General features: G+C 51.9%; 1 protein-coding gene across 1 annotated transcript in view; it reads left to right on the top strand.

Annotated features, from left to right (window-relative positions):
• Prex1 (phosphatidylinositol-3,4,5-trisphosphate dependent Rac exchange factor 1) overlaps positions 1-16599 on the top strand; it is a 153022-nt gene that overhangs the window by 88880 nt on the left and 47543 nt on the right. The window contains exons 6-7 of the mRNA XM_036183655.1: positions 7697-7858; positions 11717-11850. Of these exons, the coding sequence (XP_036039548.1) occupies positions 7697-7858; positions 11717-11850 (296 nt within the window). The remainder of the gene's footprint in view (positions 1-7696; positions 7859-11716; positions 11851-16599) is intronic.

Below are 16599 nucleotides of genomic sequence, written 5' to 3'. Positions count from 1 at the left end.
TCTCCTCCCCAACAGGAATGGAGCTTACAGCCTCGTTTTTCTGTGTGGATTGGACAGTGTGTAGGAGACTTGCGTTGACACCCTGTGTGTGTCACGGTCACTCCTGGGGGTATTCTCTGGTGCTGTCATGTGGAGGAAGCTGGTGTAGGAATTTTTTCCCTCCCAGCTCCTGCTAGATGTCTCTTTGAGATGGGGTGGAAACACCGTGCTTCAGTTTCCTAGTGTTGGTAGTGTGGTAGTTATAGTTATTGTAAAGAGGGTGCATGGAGGAATGGAGAGACCTCTAAGATCCTTCAGTAAACACGTGCTGTTTTGATTAACACAAGGTCTGCTTGACCCTGATTAGCTACACACTTTGGCCTGTGTTTGTGTCACTCTCTAACAGTTGAGCTGTCTTTGTCCTTAGAGTTAAGAAGGTTCTGGAAGCACTAGAAAGGCCATGCTTGCAATTTGATCTGATGGTATTACCATAGCCCAGTTGCTTTCTGTTTATTGTGTGTATTATAGGAACTCTCTCTGTCTGCCTATCTTTCCTGGGACTGAACCCAGGGCTTCCATATGCTAGATAAGCAACTGATCACTGAGCTACACCCATCCCTCTTTATTTTGAGACAGGTTCTTAGTAAGTTGCCCAGGTTGGCCTTGAACTCTCCACCTTCCTTCAGCCTCCCCAGTGGCTGGGGCCTGGTGTGGCCTGTATTTCTTTGTCTTCTGTTCGTCCCCTTGCTGTCATTTTTTCCCATCTCTCTCTAGGATGGGGGTCAGTCCCTCTTGTTTCCTATCCCCCTTTTCTCCAGCTGCAGCTGTCTGAAGGAGTATCACCAGAGTCAGGCAGTTTTCCTGTTGTTTCTGGAGTACCACCTCTGTAGTGCCTGGGGCTCTCACCTTTGCAGTGGCTTCCTTGGGAAGCTGGTGGAATCTAGGGTGGTGGTGATCCCCTGACAATGAGCTGTACACATAGGCACATATACAGCAGCCCCCAAAATGAGGTGGTATAGCATGGACCTTGGCTCAGCTGGTTTCTTTTCCATGTGGCATATGGTCCTGTAAGGGGAAGCCACCTTGTCCCTCACTGGTCAATATCAGGTGGAGACCCAGGTCAGCCCAGGCTTTGCTGCTGAGGCCTGGCTTGGGAGGATGCTGGGGTAAGGTCAGCTGTGCGTCTGCACTGAGCAGACTACCAACACTGGCCCTGAACAGCCAGGACCCCTCAATCCTGCGCAGGTGGACCCCGGAGCAGGGGTTGGCCAGCATCACTATTTCTGTCTCTTTGCTCATCTTGCAGGCTTGGGTTCCCGGATTCCCACAGGGCAGACTTGCTCAAGATATTTGCATGGAGTTTTCATATAGTTTGCTTGTGTCAAGGCTTTCTCTGCTGTGCTGGGCAGCTTTTCAAGTTCTTCTAGAAGTTTCTCACTTCTTGTTTTCTTTTCCCATTTGTCTTTTTTTGGTGTGTGTGTGTGTGTGTGTGTGTGTGTGTGTGTGTGTGTGTGTGTGTTCACATGTATGTGTATGGAGACCAGAGGTCAATGTCAAATGTCTTCTTCTATTGATCTCCATCTTTATTTTGTAGACCCAGCTGACCTCAAACTTCCTGCCTCTGCCTCCCAAGTGCTGGGAATAAATACATGCATTGCCACGCTGGCTCTGATTTTTTATGAGTGCTGAGGATCCAAACTCGGGTCCTCAGGTTGGTAATTGAGCCATCCCCTTTGACCTAGTCACCGTTCCATTGCTGTGAACAGACACCATGGCCAGTGCAACTTAGAAAAGAAAGACTTTAACTGAGGGTTTGCTCACAGCTTCTGGGGGTTAGTTCATTATCAAGGTGGAGAATGTGTAGGCAAGCATGGAGACGTAGCTGAGAGTTTTACATCCTGATCTGAGGGGGGAGGGGGAGAGGGAGAGAGCTTGCAGTGGGCTTTTGAACTCTCAATGCCCACCTCCCAGTGACACACCTCCTCCAACAAGGCCACACGCCTCCTAATTCTTCCCCAACAGTTCTCTTGTCCCTGGTGACCGAGCATTCAAACGTATGAGCCAGTGGGGGCCATTCTCATTCAGCCTTCTCCACCCTTAGATGCTCTCCACTTCATCCCACTGTTCTCCTCAGTATTACTAGAGGGGACCCCAGAACTGCACTGTTTGGGGTGGGCTATGCCCTCTGAGCTAGACAGAAAAGCCTTTGTGAGCAGAGCTTGTGTTGGAAGGCCTGATCTATATTCAGCACAGAAGGTAGAGGTGTTGCTCTGTTTGGTCTAGCCTGTGGCTGGCACCTCTTTCTTTCTAGGCCCCCCTTTTCTCTGTGGAGATGCTGGCATGGCTTCCTAGACCTGTGTCAGCTTTCAGGCATCTGCCAATGCCAGGGTGTAATGGTGAAGGGTTTCACTGCATCTTCAGCAACAAATGCAGCTTTGTCTTTACGCCACAGTTTGATGGCTCCGTCCTGCTAGTGACTGAAAACCCAGTTTATCATTTTATGTCATAACCGCCTCCACACTTTGAAAACCTGACTTAAACTCACTTTTTCAGAAGAGAGTGGAAAACAGCCAGGGCTCCTGGCAGGGCTGCCTTCAGCCACAGCGGCATCTGGGGCTGTGGCAAGGCACCCCCAGGCCAGTGTCTCCAGCTGTTTCTCCCTGAAGTTTCCAGTTCAGTGGGCCCCTTTCCTCAGGTGGCTTCCCCTCAGGCACTGGCAGCCTCAGGCTCACACCCCCAGGGAACAGAGGAGTTAATTCCTCTGACCCTCCCAACCTGAGTCTCAGCCAGAGCCCTTGCTGGGTAGGTCTCGCTCCCTTCCTGAGGTGGAGGCTGGAAGGCTCAGCCTTTGACATGAACCCACACCCGGAGCCTGGCTGTAGTGGCTTCTCTGTGACTCCTACCCAGGAGAAGGTCAGGAGTGGTGGGCCTGCATGGCATGTCTGCTCCCCATTCTTCTTCTCCATGCTTTCTCACCCACCCCAGGGAGATGGAGTAAGCAAGCAGTTGCTCACCCACCACCTCTGCTTGTCCCCCAGCTGGGCCTGGTGTCGGAAACTCATGTTCTGGGTTCTATTCTTGTGGCTGTGCTGTGGCAGGCCCACCCTACTTTGGGGCAGAATGGAGTGGCTTGGAGTCGTACCTGTGTGTACCATCTTGGTGCATGTGATTGCAAAGGGTAGGGGCATGAGGTGGCTTGCAGAAGCCCAGGCCCTCTGCCCTGTTTCCTCCCTTCCAGGAACCCCAGGCCACTTGTGAAACCACACGGGCTGGAGCGGATGCTGGGGAGGGCCACAGCCTGGCTTGTGCGGTGGCCTGTTACCCTTTCTCACCCAGGGCCAGCCTCTTTTAAACACTTTGTAAGAGCCTAACAGGAGGAGACCTATAACCATAGCCAGCATCTACCGGGTCCCACTTCCTATCTGTGGCCTTTGGAGGCTCTGCTGATCATGCCTCAGTTTCTTCATTGGGATGGAAGTGCTTGGTGACGTTGGTTACAGTTGGTTACAGTGCTTGGCTGCCACTGTTGTATGATCCGAACCTGAACAGCCCCGTTGTTCTTCTTGCCGTATAGAGACAGCAGTGAATGCATGACTGTTACCATGGGAGTGATGGTAACGGCAATCAAAATCAACGTTGTGCTCACTTGGCCTGCGAAGATGCTTATGTTCATTGGGCCAGCGGAGGATGTGACCAGATTTTACTATGAGCACATTCTGCCTCAGAGAGTTGGGTTCACTTGTTCAGGTCATACAGCAGAGAAGGGTAGAGGTGGGCTGTCCTATCTGGTGTCCATCTCTTGGCAACAGGGTCTGGGAAGCCGTTTGAGTAGTGTGATGCCTAAGAGGCCTGAATCTCTTACTGATGCCTCTATCGATGGGGTGCTCACTCCTTTATAAGGCAGACCTCTTTCTCATGGAAAGCTCTGGCAAACAGATGGGTGTGATTTACTCTACCCAGCCACTGTCTACATCTGCTCACTTGACCCTCTGAACTTCAGCGAGGTCCAGTAACTTCTTGATCATAGCCCCTCCCCCTCCCCAACGAAAAGATGCTTAGCAAATAGCTAAGTATCTCTTTAGGCCCTGTAAGTTCACACTGCTATCTTACTTTGGATGTGGATCCCTGGGTTTCCAGGATGGGAGTCTGTCACCTTGGAAGCTGGTTCTGTTTTAACCCAGAGCAACCTGAATCCAGCTGAGTTCTGAATTAGACAGGGAATCCTTACCTTTTAACTCTTGTGGGGGATGGGGGTTCCCAGGGTAAACACAGGTGGTTGGGTGTGGGAGCAGCCTCCTTTGTCTGCTGAGCTGTCTTGGTGACTCTCTTCACCTAATTTATTTTGTTTTTACTTGTGTGTGTGCATGTGAATGTGGTTGCCAGAGGGACAAGATTCCTGGGAGCTGGAGTTACAGGCAGTCCAGTCACCTGATGTGGGTGCTGGGAACTGAACTTGGGTTCTTTGGAAGAGCAACAAGTGTTCTTAACTGCTCAGCCAGCTCACATGCTTCACTTATTTTAAAATTAACCTTGTCATTTGTGTGTCCGTGTCCGTGTCCGTGTCCGTGTCCGTGTCCGTGTGTGTGTGTGTGTCCGTCCGTTTGGGGGTCAGCACATTTTGTGTTAGTTTTTGGTGCAGTAGAGGCAGTGGCCTGACTTGGTGCCGCACTGGGATGTGTGGCTGTCCCGCACCACTGTTCAGAAGGTTTCCCTTCCCCCAGGAGTGCACAGTGAGGCTGAAAGTGAAAAGAGGCTCTTGTGGGTTTCTCTCCCGCCGCTCAGCTCCCCTCCACTGCCCCCCTGACCTGCTCTTACACAGTGTGGTGTTGCCTCCTCACAGTCTGAATAGAGGGCCCAGTGGAAGCAGCCTGTGCCAAGGCTCAGGCAGGGATAGCTCCTGGTTCTTGGAGCTTCTTGGAGTGTAGCCAACACTCCCCTGTGACCTGAGACACCCCAAAGTCTGCACTTCCCCCTGCAGCTTGGGCCGGTTACCAGCCTGGCCTTTATGCTTGGTTTCTGTTCCCATCCTCATTGCTGACCTCAGACAGTCAGCTAGGCACAGAACCCCCCCTTTTCTTCTTTTGACTGGGCATTGGCTGCTCTGTAGGGACCCCTCTGAGGAGTGGCTGGACTCCTAGCCTAGGCTGCAACATGTAGGAGACATCTGCTCTCTGGGAACAAGCTGCTGGCCATTCCGGTCTCCTGAGACTTTGCCGGCCTGACCAGAGGGCAGCTGGTACCTGCTTTGTCCTGTCCATGAGGAAGCTGGTGGCCCAAGTTCAGATCCCAGCTCATCCAGGGGACTCTGGGGGTGTTCCATGCCATTTTCACTATCATTGGCTTTCTAGTAGGGGGTGATGCTGAAGGAAGGAGGGATAGCCTGAGTCCATCCAGTCAGTGTGCAAAGCCACCCTGGTATCCAGTGAGGAGAGCCAGGAGACATTGAATACAGGAAACAGAGGAGTGCATGATGGCAGAGCCTGGGGCTGTCTGGTGGGTGGCTGGAAATTCCTCTGATGCTGTCCTAATGCCCTGACTGAGGAAGGCCATGGCCTGGCGCAGGCACTGCCACCTCAGCACTGCCCCCACCACTGCTGGCCCCTAAGTCTCCTCCACGTCTCACATACCACCTCTAGTGAGTGGCTGGAATCTTGTTTGAGACCAGCCGGAGGTCAGGTGCTGGCCTTCAGGAAGCCCTTAGCACTGTATAAACTGAGCATGGTGGCACCTGCCTTTAATCCCAGCTCTCCAGATCGGGAGTTTAAGGTTCCTCAACTACATAGTGATCTTGAGGCTAGCTTGGGCAGCATGAGGCCATGTTTCTAGAAAACACAGTCTGGCCTTGATAATGTCCCTGCCCATGTCTGAGTGGGGTGAGCTGATGGCAGCTGGGTCCTGGGTCGAGAGCTGGCTGGATGCTTTTGATCCTCTGCCCTGTGCCCTCTGAAGGAGAGGCCTGTTCGTTTATTTATCTTTCAGTCCTGGGGATCGAACCCAGGGTGAGCCTTGAGCATGTTTGAAAAATGGTTACCACTGAGCCGCACTTACTCCCCAAGAGGTGCGCGTCCCCCCATTTCACTGAGAGAGCTGGGGCAGCACTTGTGTCTGTGGCCACCTTTGTCACCTGCCCGTCTCCCTGTGCTCTCTTGTGGTCCCCTCACTCCCCCCCCACCCAACCAGTCACCTACCGTTCCTTGTCATGTCCAGTGTCTTTCCTACCGTACTCTCTTTGTGCCTGCTCTTCTGTCTGTCTGTCTGTCTGCCACGCTGTTCCCTCAGCGTGTCCCCTGACCTCCCAGTTCCAAGTTCATTTCCCAATGCCCAGCTTCTCACAGTTCTCACTGCTGGCCATTGTAACTGAGACTCAGTTCCTTCACTCTTTGATCTCTTTTGTCTGTATTAGGCTGGGATACCCAGCAGACTAGATGTTTTGTTTTGTTTTCTGTTTTCTTGTATATTCAGATTCTGACTTCAAGGACACTCAGATGATACCCAAAAAATGAATAAATGAATGAGTGAGTGAGAGAGAAGAAATGAACATCTTAGTTACCATTTTTGTCAGTGGAATGAAATATCTGACAGAATCGGCTTAAGGGAGGAAGGGGTTGTTACGGCTCATGGCTTTAGGGTACAGCCCATCAGGACAGTGGGGTAGCTGGTCTCCGTGTGTGTGTTTTAGGGTGCAGTCCATCAGGACAGTGGGGTAGCTGGTCTCCGTGTGTGTGTTTCAGGGTACAGTCCATCAAGACAGTGGGGTAGCTGGTGTGTGTGTGTGTGTGTGTGTGTGTGTGTGTGTGTGTGTGTGTGTGTTTTAGGGTACAGTCCATCAGGACAGTGGGGTAGCTGGTCTCCGTGTGTGTGTTTTAGGGTGCAGTCCATCAGGACAGTGGGGTAGCTGGTCTCCGTGTGTGTGTTTTAGGGTGCAGTCCATCAGGACAGTGGGGTAGCTGGTCTCCGTGTGTGTGTTTTAGGGTACAGTCCATCAAGACAGTGGGGTAGCTGGTCTGTGTGTGTGTGTGTGTGTGTGTGTGTGTGTGTGTGTGTGTGTGTTTTAGGGTGCAGTCCATCAGGACAGTGGGTAGCTGGTCTCTGTATGTGTGTTTTAGGGTACAGTCCATCAGGACAGTGGGGTAGCTGGTCTCTGTATGTGTGTTTTAGGGTACAGTCCATCAAGACAGTGGGGTAGCTGGTCTCCGTGTGTGTGTTTTAGGGTACAGTCCATCAAGACAGTGGGGTAGCTGGTCTCTGTGTGTGTGTGTGTGTGTGTGTGTGTGTGTGTGTGTGTGTGTGTGTGTGTTTTAGGGTGCAGTCCATCAGGACAGTGGGGTAGCTGGTCTCTGTGTGTGTGTTTTAGGGTACAGTCCATCAAGACAGTGGGGTAGCTGGTTTCTATGTGTGTGTAGTCAGGAAGCAGATAAAAGTGAAGCTGGTGTTCAGCTACCGTTCTCCTTTCTGTTCTGTGGGATAGCACCACCCGTATCCTGGGCTGGCCCACCCTGTTAAACCTTGCTGGAAACACCCTCGTAGACACCAGAGATGTATCTTCTAGGTGACCCCAAGTCCAGTGACGTCTCTATGAAGACTGACACTCTCATGACTGTGCCAGCACCGGTGAGCCTTGCTCGCCAGCCTCTCAGCGTGCTGGTTGACATGGCTCCACCTCTGGCCAGGATGGACCTGGACTGACTTCCCTCTTTCCTGTTCTTTCCCATACTAGGAGCTGGCCAAGAGGACCCCTGGCAAGCACCCTGACCACCCCGCGGTGCAGAGTGCCCTGCAGGCCATGAAGACAGTTTGCTCCAACATCAATGAGACCAAGAGGCAGATGGAGAAGCTGGAGGCGCTGGAGCAGCTGCAGTCTCACATAGAGGGCTGGGAGGTATGTGGTCAGGCGGGAGGGCCCTGGGCTGAGGGGGCTGGCCCCCACTTGCAGTGCAGATCACAGCCTGGTGCTTTTGTTTGGCCTGCCCTGTGTTTGCTTAATGGTTTAGTTGATTTTCAATGAAATGTAAAAGCTCAGATTTCAAATTTCTGTAGGCAGATTGGTGTCTCACAGCAGCCACCACTGAGACTCCCATTTCCTTAGCCCCGCCCCTGTGGGTCACCCCCTCAGCAAGTGTGCTGTGCTTCTCCTACCTGCTGCCTGCAGGCCTTTGAGCTTCTGCTGCCAGCATCACATATCTGAGTCCATCTCTTTTCCGGTTGCTATGACAATACCTGCCAAGAACCACTGAAGGGAGAAAGGTTTATTGTGCTCACAGTTGGAGGGTGCGGTCCACTGTGGTAGAGAAGTCATGGGCAGGAGCATCCCATGGCTGGTCACACCCATGGGAAACAAGGAGAGATGCTACAGCTCCTTCTTCTCTGTCCTCAGCCTGGGACACCAGCTCAGGAGGTGATGCCACCCACATGTAGGGCGGATCCTCACACCTTAGTAAACATAATCTGGAAACTGTCTCACAGACTTGCTGGAAGTCTAGAAGGGGATTCTGGACCCTATCAGGTTGACACTGTCCGCCTTCCACACCACCCCAAGTCAGGACTTCTGGCCTGTCACGTCCTTGCTAGGGGAGTGACTCTGGGCCCCTGTTTTTAACTTCTCTGACCCTGGTGTCCCGTTCTTCACCCGCATCAGTAACAGGTGGTGTCTCCCTGCCTCAGGATTGTTAGTGGGAAGGATAACCCCAGAGTGTATGTAACTGACTTTCTGATCACACTCATTTGTGTGTGTGCCCAGTGTGCCACAGCATATGTATAGAAGTCAGAGGACAGCTTGTGGGAGTCGACTCATTTCTTTCCACTGTGTGGGACCTGGGTATTGAACTCAGATCATCAGGCTTGGCAGTAAAGCCCCTTTACCACTGAGTCATCCCTTCAGCCAGTAACCGAATGACTTTCTTAACCCTCGCCTCTTACTTCCCTTATTGAAAGTTTCCTGTGTCTATAGGAAGACAATGGAAAAATACAACTGACCAGGAAGGGCCAGTTCAGCTGGAGTGAGAGATAAAGGGCTGAGACGAAAGGTCCTGGACAGACGTTGTCTGGACCACCCTCCCCTCCCCCGCCAGGCCCTGGGCGGCCCTGGATGTCTGGGATTTAGTATTCTTTTCTTGTACTCTCCCACCCTGGGTTGAGGGCCCAGCTGCAGAGAAGACTGGGCCTTTGTTCAGAGAATGCGGGAGACATGTCCCCTGCACTTTTCCTTTACTGGCTATCTTTTCCGTGAGAGCCTAGCTCCCAGACTCGCTTGCAGATGGAACTTTGGAATGGGCTTTAAGATTTGGCCGTGATCAAGTTGGAAGGTGGGAGAGAAAAGGTTCCCACTTGTGTGGGAGAGGGGCCGCCACAAGAGGGTCTGGTTTTCTGTAGCAGCAGCAGAGTGTACCCCCGTCCCCCAGCTTCCTGGGCAGGGAGGTTTGGTCGCTGGTCTGAGTGGGTAGGTTGGTGTGGCATCTGGCTCCTTTAGCTGTGGGGGCTGCACATGGCTTTGCCTGAAGCACAGACTACATGACAGCCTTGCCACTGTGTCACAGGCTACTGTCCTGGGCTCCCTGGAGCATCTAGACACACCATGGCATATACTGGCTGCCATGGGGCCGTGAGGTGGGGGTAGCACCAAGTGGCTCACATTGCAGCTCATGGGCAATGCATGGGTGGATGTGTGCCCGGTAGCCATCCTGGCTGGGTAGGTGGCTGTGATCCAGTGGGGCTGTTTCCTTCCTGTGCCTTGGGCATGTCTGCCACCAGTGTCATTTCCTAACCCCGATGGCTGTCCTTTACCTGTGGAAAGAGTTGAAGAAGGGAGGTGAGAGGCTGGAAGGTGGTGACGCAGCCCCTGCTGCTCGGCGTGCTTGACCATGCTTGGCGCTGGAGAAGCTGGGAAATGTAGTTCATTGGTCAGGCAGCCCATGCCTGCAAAGCTTCCTCCCCAAGATGCGCTGAGGGGAGCGAGGACTTGGGCTGCCTCAGCGGGTGTTCTGTACTTGCCGTGGTTCTGTCCAGGCCCAGCCTTCGCAGGACTCCACACAGACCCACTAGGTGCCGGCTCTGAGGACTCCTGCTAGCGGGCATTTCCTAGTTCCTGTGTTTGCCCCTCCCAAACACCTTTCCTTAATTCTCTGCCCCAAATCTGACACTGCCCAGTCAGCCTCTCGCACACCCTCTGTGTTGGCTGCACCAACATGGGGCACTCATCCCACAGCCCTGTTGATGCCAGAGGCTATCCCTCTCTGTGCCTGCAGCCTGTGGACCTAGCACTCCCATCGTCCTGCCCTGACGGTGCCCATGTGGCATCTGTTGATCGCCTGCTGCACCCTGGGGAAGGTTGCTAGGTGCTGGAAACCTCACCGCACGTGCTTGATAGAAATGGCCTTGTCCTTACGGAAGTGCTGCTCTTGTAGGGAAGACTTGGCAAGCCAGACTGCAAATAGATGACAGGCAAAGACACTCAGACAAAACCAACCCCGTGGAACCAGATGCTGACCCCCTGGGCCTGCCATTAGCCATGGGAATTGGTGTGTTGGCTCCCTGCACCCCTAAGTGTCTCCTAAGTCAAAGGACATGCAGTCCACTGATGGCGCTGGCCCACACAGCCATCCATCAGATTGTGTTGACTTTCTGTCTGCTGAGAGATTTGCTGTGGGGGCCGAGAGGGATTTTGGGGTGTGGAGGAAAGGGTGCTCGATGGCTGGTGTTGTCAGTTTGACAGGGTCTGGAGTCACCTAGGAGACAAGCCTCCGGGTTTATCTGTGAGGGAGTACTTAGCCTCTGGGCATGCCTTTAAGGGTCATCTTGGTTAGATTAATGGATGTGGGAAGGTCTATCTGAGCTGTGGCAGGGCCATTCTCTGACTGGGGTCCTGGACTATACAGATGGGGAAAGAGAGCTAAACAGCAGCATGTATTCATAGCTCCCTGTGTAGATGGTTGTGGTTTTGTTTTGTTTTTTTGACTCTTTAGGGGCTCGCCACCCAGCCCCCAAATAAATACGTGGAGATTTATTCTTTCTTATGAATGCCCAGCTTTAGCTTGGCTTGTTTTTTTTGCTAGCTTTTCTTAAATTATCCTGTCTACCATTTGCCTCTGGACTTTGACCTTTCTCTATTTCTGTATATCTTTTCTTTCCTTCTTATTCCGTGGCTGGTTGTGTGGTTGTGTGGTTGGCTGGTTGGCTGGTTGTGTGGTTGGGTGGTCGCCCCCCATCTTCCTCTCCTCCTTTTCTTGCTCCTGCCTCTTTTCTTTTCTCCTTCTATTTATTTTCTCTGCCTGCCAGCCCCGCCTGTCCCTTCCTGCCAAGCTATTGGCTGTTCGGCTTTTCATTAGACCATCAGGTGTTTTAGACAGGCACAGTAACACAGCTTCACAGAGTCAGACAAATGCAACATGAAAGAATGCAACACGTTTTAGACAGGCACAGTAACACAGCTTCACAGAGTCAGACAAATGCAACATGAAAGAATGCAACACGTCTTTGCAGCATTAAGCAGTGTTTCACAGCATAAACAAATTAACATCTTCAGCTGATATTCCACAACATCTCTGCTTCCTGGTTGTGGATGTGATGCAACCAGCTGCTTCAGGCTCCTGCTGTCATAACCACCCTGCCATGATGGACTGTGGCCTTGAACTATGGAGCAGAAATCGGCCCTGTCTCCCTGGAGTAGCTTTTGTCTTGTGCAGCAAGGAAAGGCGTGAAAACAGGTGTGTTCTTGCTGCTCATTCCTGCCCTCCTTCCCCAGGGCTCTAACCTCACAGACATCTGCACCCAGCTCCTCCTTCAGGGCACTCTGCTGAAGATCTCTGCAGGCAACATCCAGGAGAGAGCCTTCTTCCTCTTTGACAACCTGCTTGTCTACTGTAAGCGGAAATCCAGGTGAGCTGCTGGGCTTGGGCGGGGCTGCCCAGGTGATCTGCTGGGGCAGGCCTGTGCTAAATGCCCCTTTCTCCAGGTGATACCTAGGGCTTGTCACATCTCTCTCTGGGCTTTGCTTTTTCTTCTGAGTATTTAGGGAGTTACTCTAAACCAATGTATACTATAAGCTGAATATGCTAATTTAAATGTTCTAGTAACTACATTAAAGAAAAATAAAAAGAAACAGGTGAACTGGAGTTTAGTAGTGAATTCAACCTAAGATGCTCACGTTATATTTAATTATGATTATACATAACTATAAACAAGTTTTGAGAAGTAAGAAGGAAGTGTTTTGCCATATGTTTTAATAGTCAGTCTTTGAAGTGGTTTGTGTATTAGTTTTATGCCCCATTGGGTCCCAGGCTTGTTTCCCCTGTGATCTGGGAACACTGCATCAAACAGCTCTGGACGATTGTGGGAGCTCACCAGCATCCTGAGAGTCTGAGGTCCTGGGGTGCAGAGAGGGAAGGGAGAAAGCTCTCACTGCTGGGCTGGGGGGTGGGTGGGGGAAGAACGGCTCATCAGCATCTTCACATCCCTCACTGAGCCCCTTGTCCTCTGCGGGGCCCAGGAGTGAGTGGACAGGTGACATACTTGTACGTGGTTGGAGTGTCAAATGGGGTGTGTGGAGCAGCAGGAAGAAGGATGGAGAGTCAGCTGGAGGCTTGGCTGGTGGGTGGATAGTGAGGAAGGAGGGGAGGGAAGGAATGTGGCCGGTGTGAACGGCTGAGGGTGGAGAGGATGAGGGAGGAAGACGGTGGTGAGGATGTGTTGGGCCCGGAGATGAAGGAGGAGGAGGGGATGTTGAATCAAGGAGGGGGTGGGTGAGGAACCTCTTGAGCCTGGGGATGAGGGGGGGGGCTAGAAGAGGGAGGTTGGAGGGGATGAAGAAATGGATGAGGAATTTGTTGAGCCTGGGGATGAGGGCGTAGACAAGGCTGGAGGTGAAAAGGTAAGTGAGCAGAGAAAAGGAGTGCAGGAATGGTGGCTGAATGGTTAGAGCTTAGGAGGTGGTTGGCTAGAGTGTGCACTGGGAAGTTGGCAGGTATGGGTGACGAGGTGGTGGTGGCTGTGGAGGCAGGTGCAGGTTTGTGGGAATAGATGATGCAGTGGGGTCTGAGCCTCAGGTTTGCTGGTGGCTGGATGGTTCACTAGTAGGGTAGAGATGGGGAGGCCAAGGCTTGGTGGGTGATGGTTAGCTGGGCCGCATGTGTGTGGAAGGTGTGGTTGCATTGATGGTTGCCAAGGTCATTGACTGTGGTGTTGAAGGGGCATGGCTGTCTCACCAAATGCACCTTGGATGGGTGATGGACAGAGGATGCCTGCCTGTGGTATTGTTGCTCAGTAGGCCTTGGGTAATCTTAGCAGTCAGTGTCCCCTGCTTCAATTCTATTTCCTGTTAAGTTGTCCCAAGAGTGAAACAGTAACCTTCCAGAGGCTTCTCCATGCCTTTATCTGGCCAAGGCTGGCGTGGACTCACAGCATTGTGGCTTTGTTGTCTCAGAGAGTCAGTTTCCAGTTTCCTTGTCTGTCCCCAGCTTCTAAGGCTGGGTGGGAAAGCTGGCCACAGGGGCTGGGCGCCCCTTCGGCAAGAGTGTGTGGCCCCAGTCTCCTCCTCTATAATGGGCCATGTCCGTCCTCGGATGTTTGGTTCAGAGTTTGGCCACTTCTCCATCTCCACATTTTCTCCTGCCTGTGCCTCAGTTTCCTTGTCTGTAAAACAGTGGACTCTACTGAATGTGCTTCACAGAGTCTTTGTGGAGGTGAGGGTGATAAGTGCCTGGCACATGAAGTTGGGGCTGGTGGCTGCTGCCATCCCTGTGGACCCCACATTCACTTTTTTGGTTGTGGGCAGCCCCAGGGCACAGAGGTTTGTATTGTCCTTTCTTCCTGTTTTGGGGGTTGGTCCTTCTTGCCACAGGCCTCACTCAGCCTCCCATTGTGTCAACTCCAAGTGTAGACGCGTTCAGCCTGCCTTTCCTCCAGATGTTCTCCTGCTTGCTCTGTAAGGATCTCTCTTGCTGTCTCATGTCTCCTGTCTTGCTGGGGTCACCCCCAGCCCTTCCCTGTCCTGGCTGTTAGAGGCAGGCAATTCTCCCAGAGCACCAGGATTTGGGAAGCAGAGTGTCCTTCAGTACTCTGTGGACAGCTCCCAGCCCCTGGCTTGCTTGCCATGCCCTTCGTCCTCGGTGTCACCTACCCTAGGAGGGACACTTACTGCCCCCATCTTGGCTCCTGCAGGGGCTTGTCTCTGGCTTTTCTGTGTCCACCCTAAGCTCTCTGAAGGCCGCTCCCTCCCTAGTGACAGAGGGAGCTGGCCCATGGGAAAGGGCACACCTGTCTCCCGAGAGAGCCAGGCACAGGCCGGCGTCCAGAAGGCTGGGTGCCTGAGGCAGGCGGATAGAGCCTGACTGACTGGAGAGGCTGCAGGAAGCACGATGCGGCGAGGCGGCTGCCGGCTCTCTTGTCCTTGTCTGGGATGTGGGTGGAACGGTCTGACATGGAGTGCTCTCGCCACCAAAGGAGAAAGGGGGCCTTCTAAAGTCATCCCTGTCAGTTACAGAAGGGGAAACTGAGGCCTCGTAGCTGCCTGCTCTGTTCTGAGAGGCCAGGGTCATAGTGGTTGAAAGTACCCAGGCCCTGCTGCAGCTTTGTAACTCCGGAGGAATGCTGTTTCTGTGTCTGTTATGTAGGCTGAAGCACCGCTGTCCTGTGGGTGTGCACTACAGAGTGAGCAAGCCTGTCTGGGCGCCACTGTGGAGTGGCTGGGACAGTGCCAGGCTCACGAGTGAGAAGTAGGAGACCATTCCTGTTTGGCTTCCCTGGGATATTTTGCACACAACTCACATGTGTCTGAGTTGGACTTGTCTTCCTGTCCACATTCCTGTCCCAAACCTTTGTCTCCTCAGCTCTTCCTCATTCCCAGAACTGACATCAAAATCTCTTGTCAGTTAGAGTTCTCTGAGACACAGACCTGATAGGATGTGTGTGTGTGCCTAATGCACCTGCACACTCACAGACATAAACACACACTCATGCACACAGGCAGATAGCCATGCACAAATTGATGCATAGCCATACACATGTACATCTATGCATTCCCATGCATTTTTGTACCTGCATATACAAACATACATACACACGTACAACATGCACATGTTCATACATATATGTATACACATGCATTCCCTCACATCAGTGTACCTGCATACACAAGTGTGCACACAGGAATATGTTTACACACACACACACACACACACACACACACACACACACACACACACCCATGCATACATGGAAGCAGGAGGGTGAACTTTGTTGTATATACAAATACACACATGCTTGTAGATTTATAATAAAGTGTCCAGCCAGCCAGTGCCTGAGGAAGCACATGGTTCCTCTAACTCTTACGCAGCCTGTCCCTCATTACAGGCTCAGGGAGCCTGAGTCTGGCAGACACACTCATCCCCTGCTGCTCCAGCCAGCCCTCACCACTCAACTCACATGTGCAGCAGGAGCCCAGGTCTCCCCACATACAGCTGCATTCTCAGGGAGGTCTGGCCCTCCTGCGGTCCAGGGGCCTCAGTCTACTCTGTGCACAAATACTGTTTCATTTACCCAGCTGCAGGAAGTTTGTCTCAGGTAGAGAGGTCTGGCCATAGTCCTAGCTGGCTCTGGGTAAAGATAGTTCACCTCTGTGGATCAAGGAGGTTCAGAGGGCCTTTGCTGTGATTGGTGTCTCCTTTCTGTGCCCTGTAGCCCCTCTTCCAACAGAAGACAAGTTCCCCATGATTTCATGTGCACCCCTGTGGCCCAGCACCTAGCAGAGTGCCTGGCACCTAGCAGCCATTTCCAAGTACTTACTGAATGTATTGCCCCTCACTTGATTCCCTGCCCATAGGAAGCCCTGCCAGATGTTTTTTTGTTTGATACTTTAATTTGTTTGGGTAACTATAACAAAATGACATTAACTGGGTATCTTAAAGGATATATATTTTTTTTCAACTTAATGCAACCTAAGAAGTCCAGGAGCAAGGCACCAGGAGATGTGCTCAGCAAGGCTTCCTTCTGCTTTTTGTTGTGTTCTGGCATGGTGTGAGGGGGAAGGTGTCTCTTTGAGGCCTTTTTGTAAGACACTAATCCCATTCACATGATACCACTACCCTCTGTGATCTAACCGCTTTACCCCCAAACTTTTAACATCAAGGCTTAGAAGTCAGCAGATGAATGTGAAGGGTACCATGTTCAGACTGTAGCAATGACTGAATGTGTGGGCAACAGAAATCCCCTGAATGAAAGCATGAGTCTGGGTAGGTGGGTGATGGATGTGTGAATAGATGGATGAGAGGGGTGGTAGTTGGATTGGAAGGTAGGTAGATGGATGAATGGAGAGTGAATATATGGATAGGTGTTTAATGAAGTGGCTGGATGATGAATGAATTCGTGGGTAGATGGATGAATTTTATTTGGATGGGTGGATAGATTATGGATAGATGGTTAATAAATGGTTGGTTAGTAGATGGTTGAGTAGATGGGTGGGTGTGTAAGTCAGTAGATGGTTGATGGATCATGGATAGATAAATGGTGTGTGTGTGTGTGTGTGTGTGTGTGTGTGTGTGTGTGTGTGTGTGTGTGTGATGGTTGTATGGATGGTGGATGAATGGATAGTAGATAAGTGGATCGTAGATGGATGATGAGTGGGTGGATGGA

This window comes from Onychomys torridus, chromosome 4 (genome assembly GCF_903995425.1).
Source record: "Onychomys torridus chromosome 4, mOncTor1.1, whole genome shotgun sequence".
Lineage (NCBI taxonomy): Eukaryota > Metazoa > Chordata > Mammalia > Rodentia > Cricetidae > Onychomys > Onychomys torridus.
Note: the sequence above shows the minus strand (reverse complement) of the source record. Positions and strands in the feature narration are given on the sequence as shown.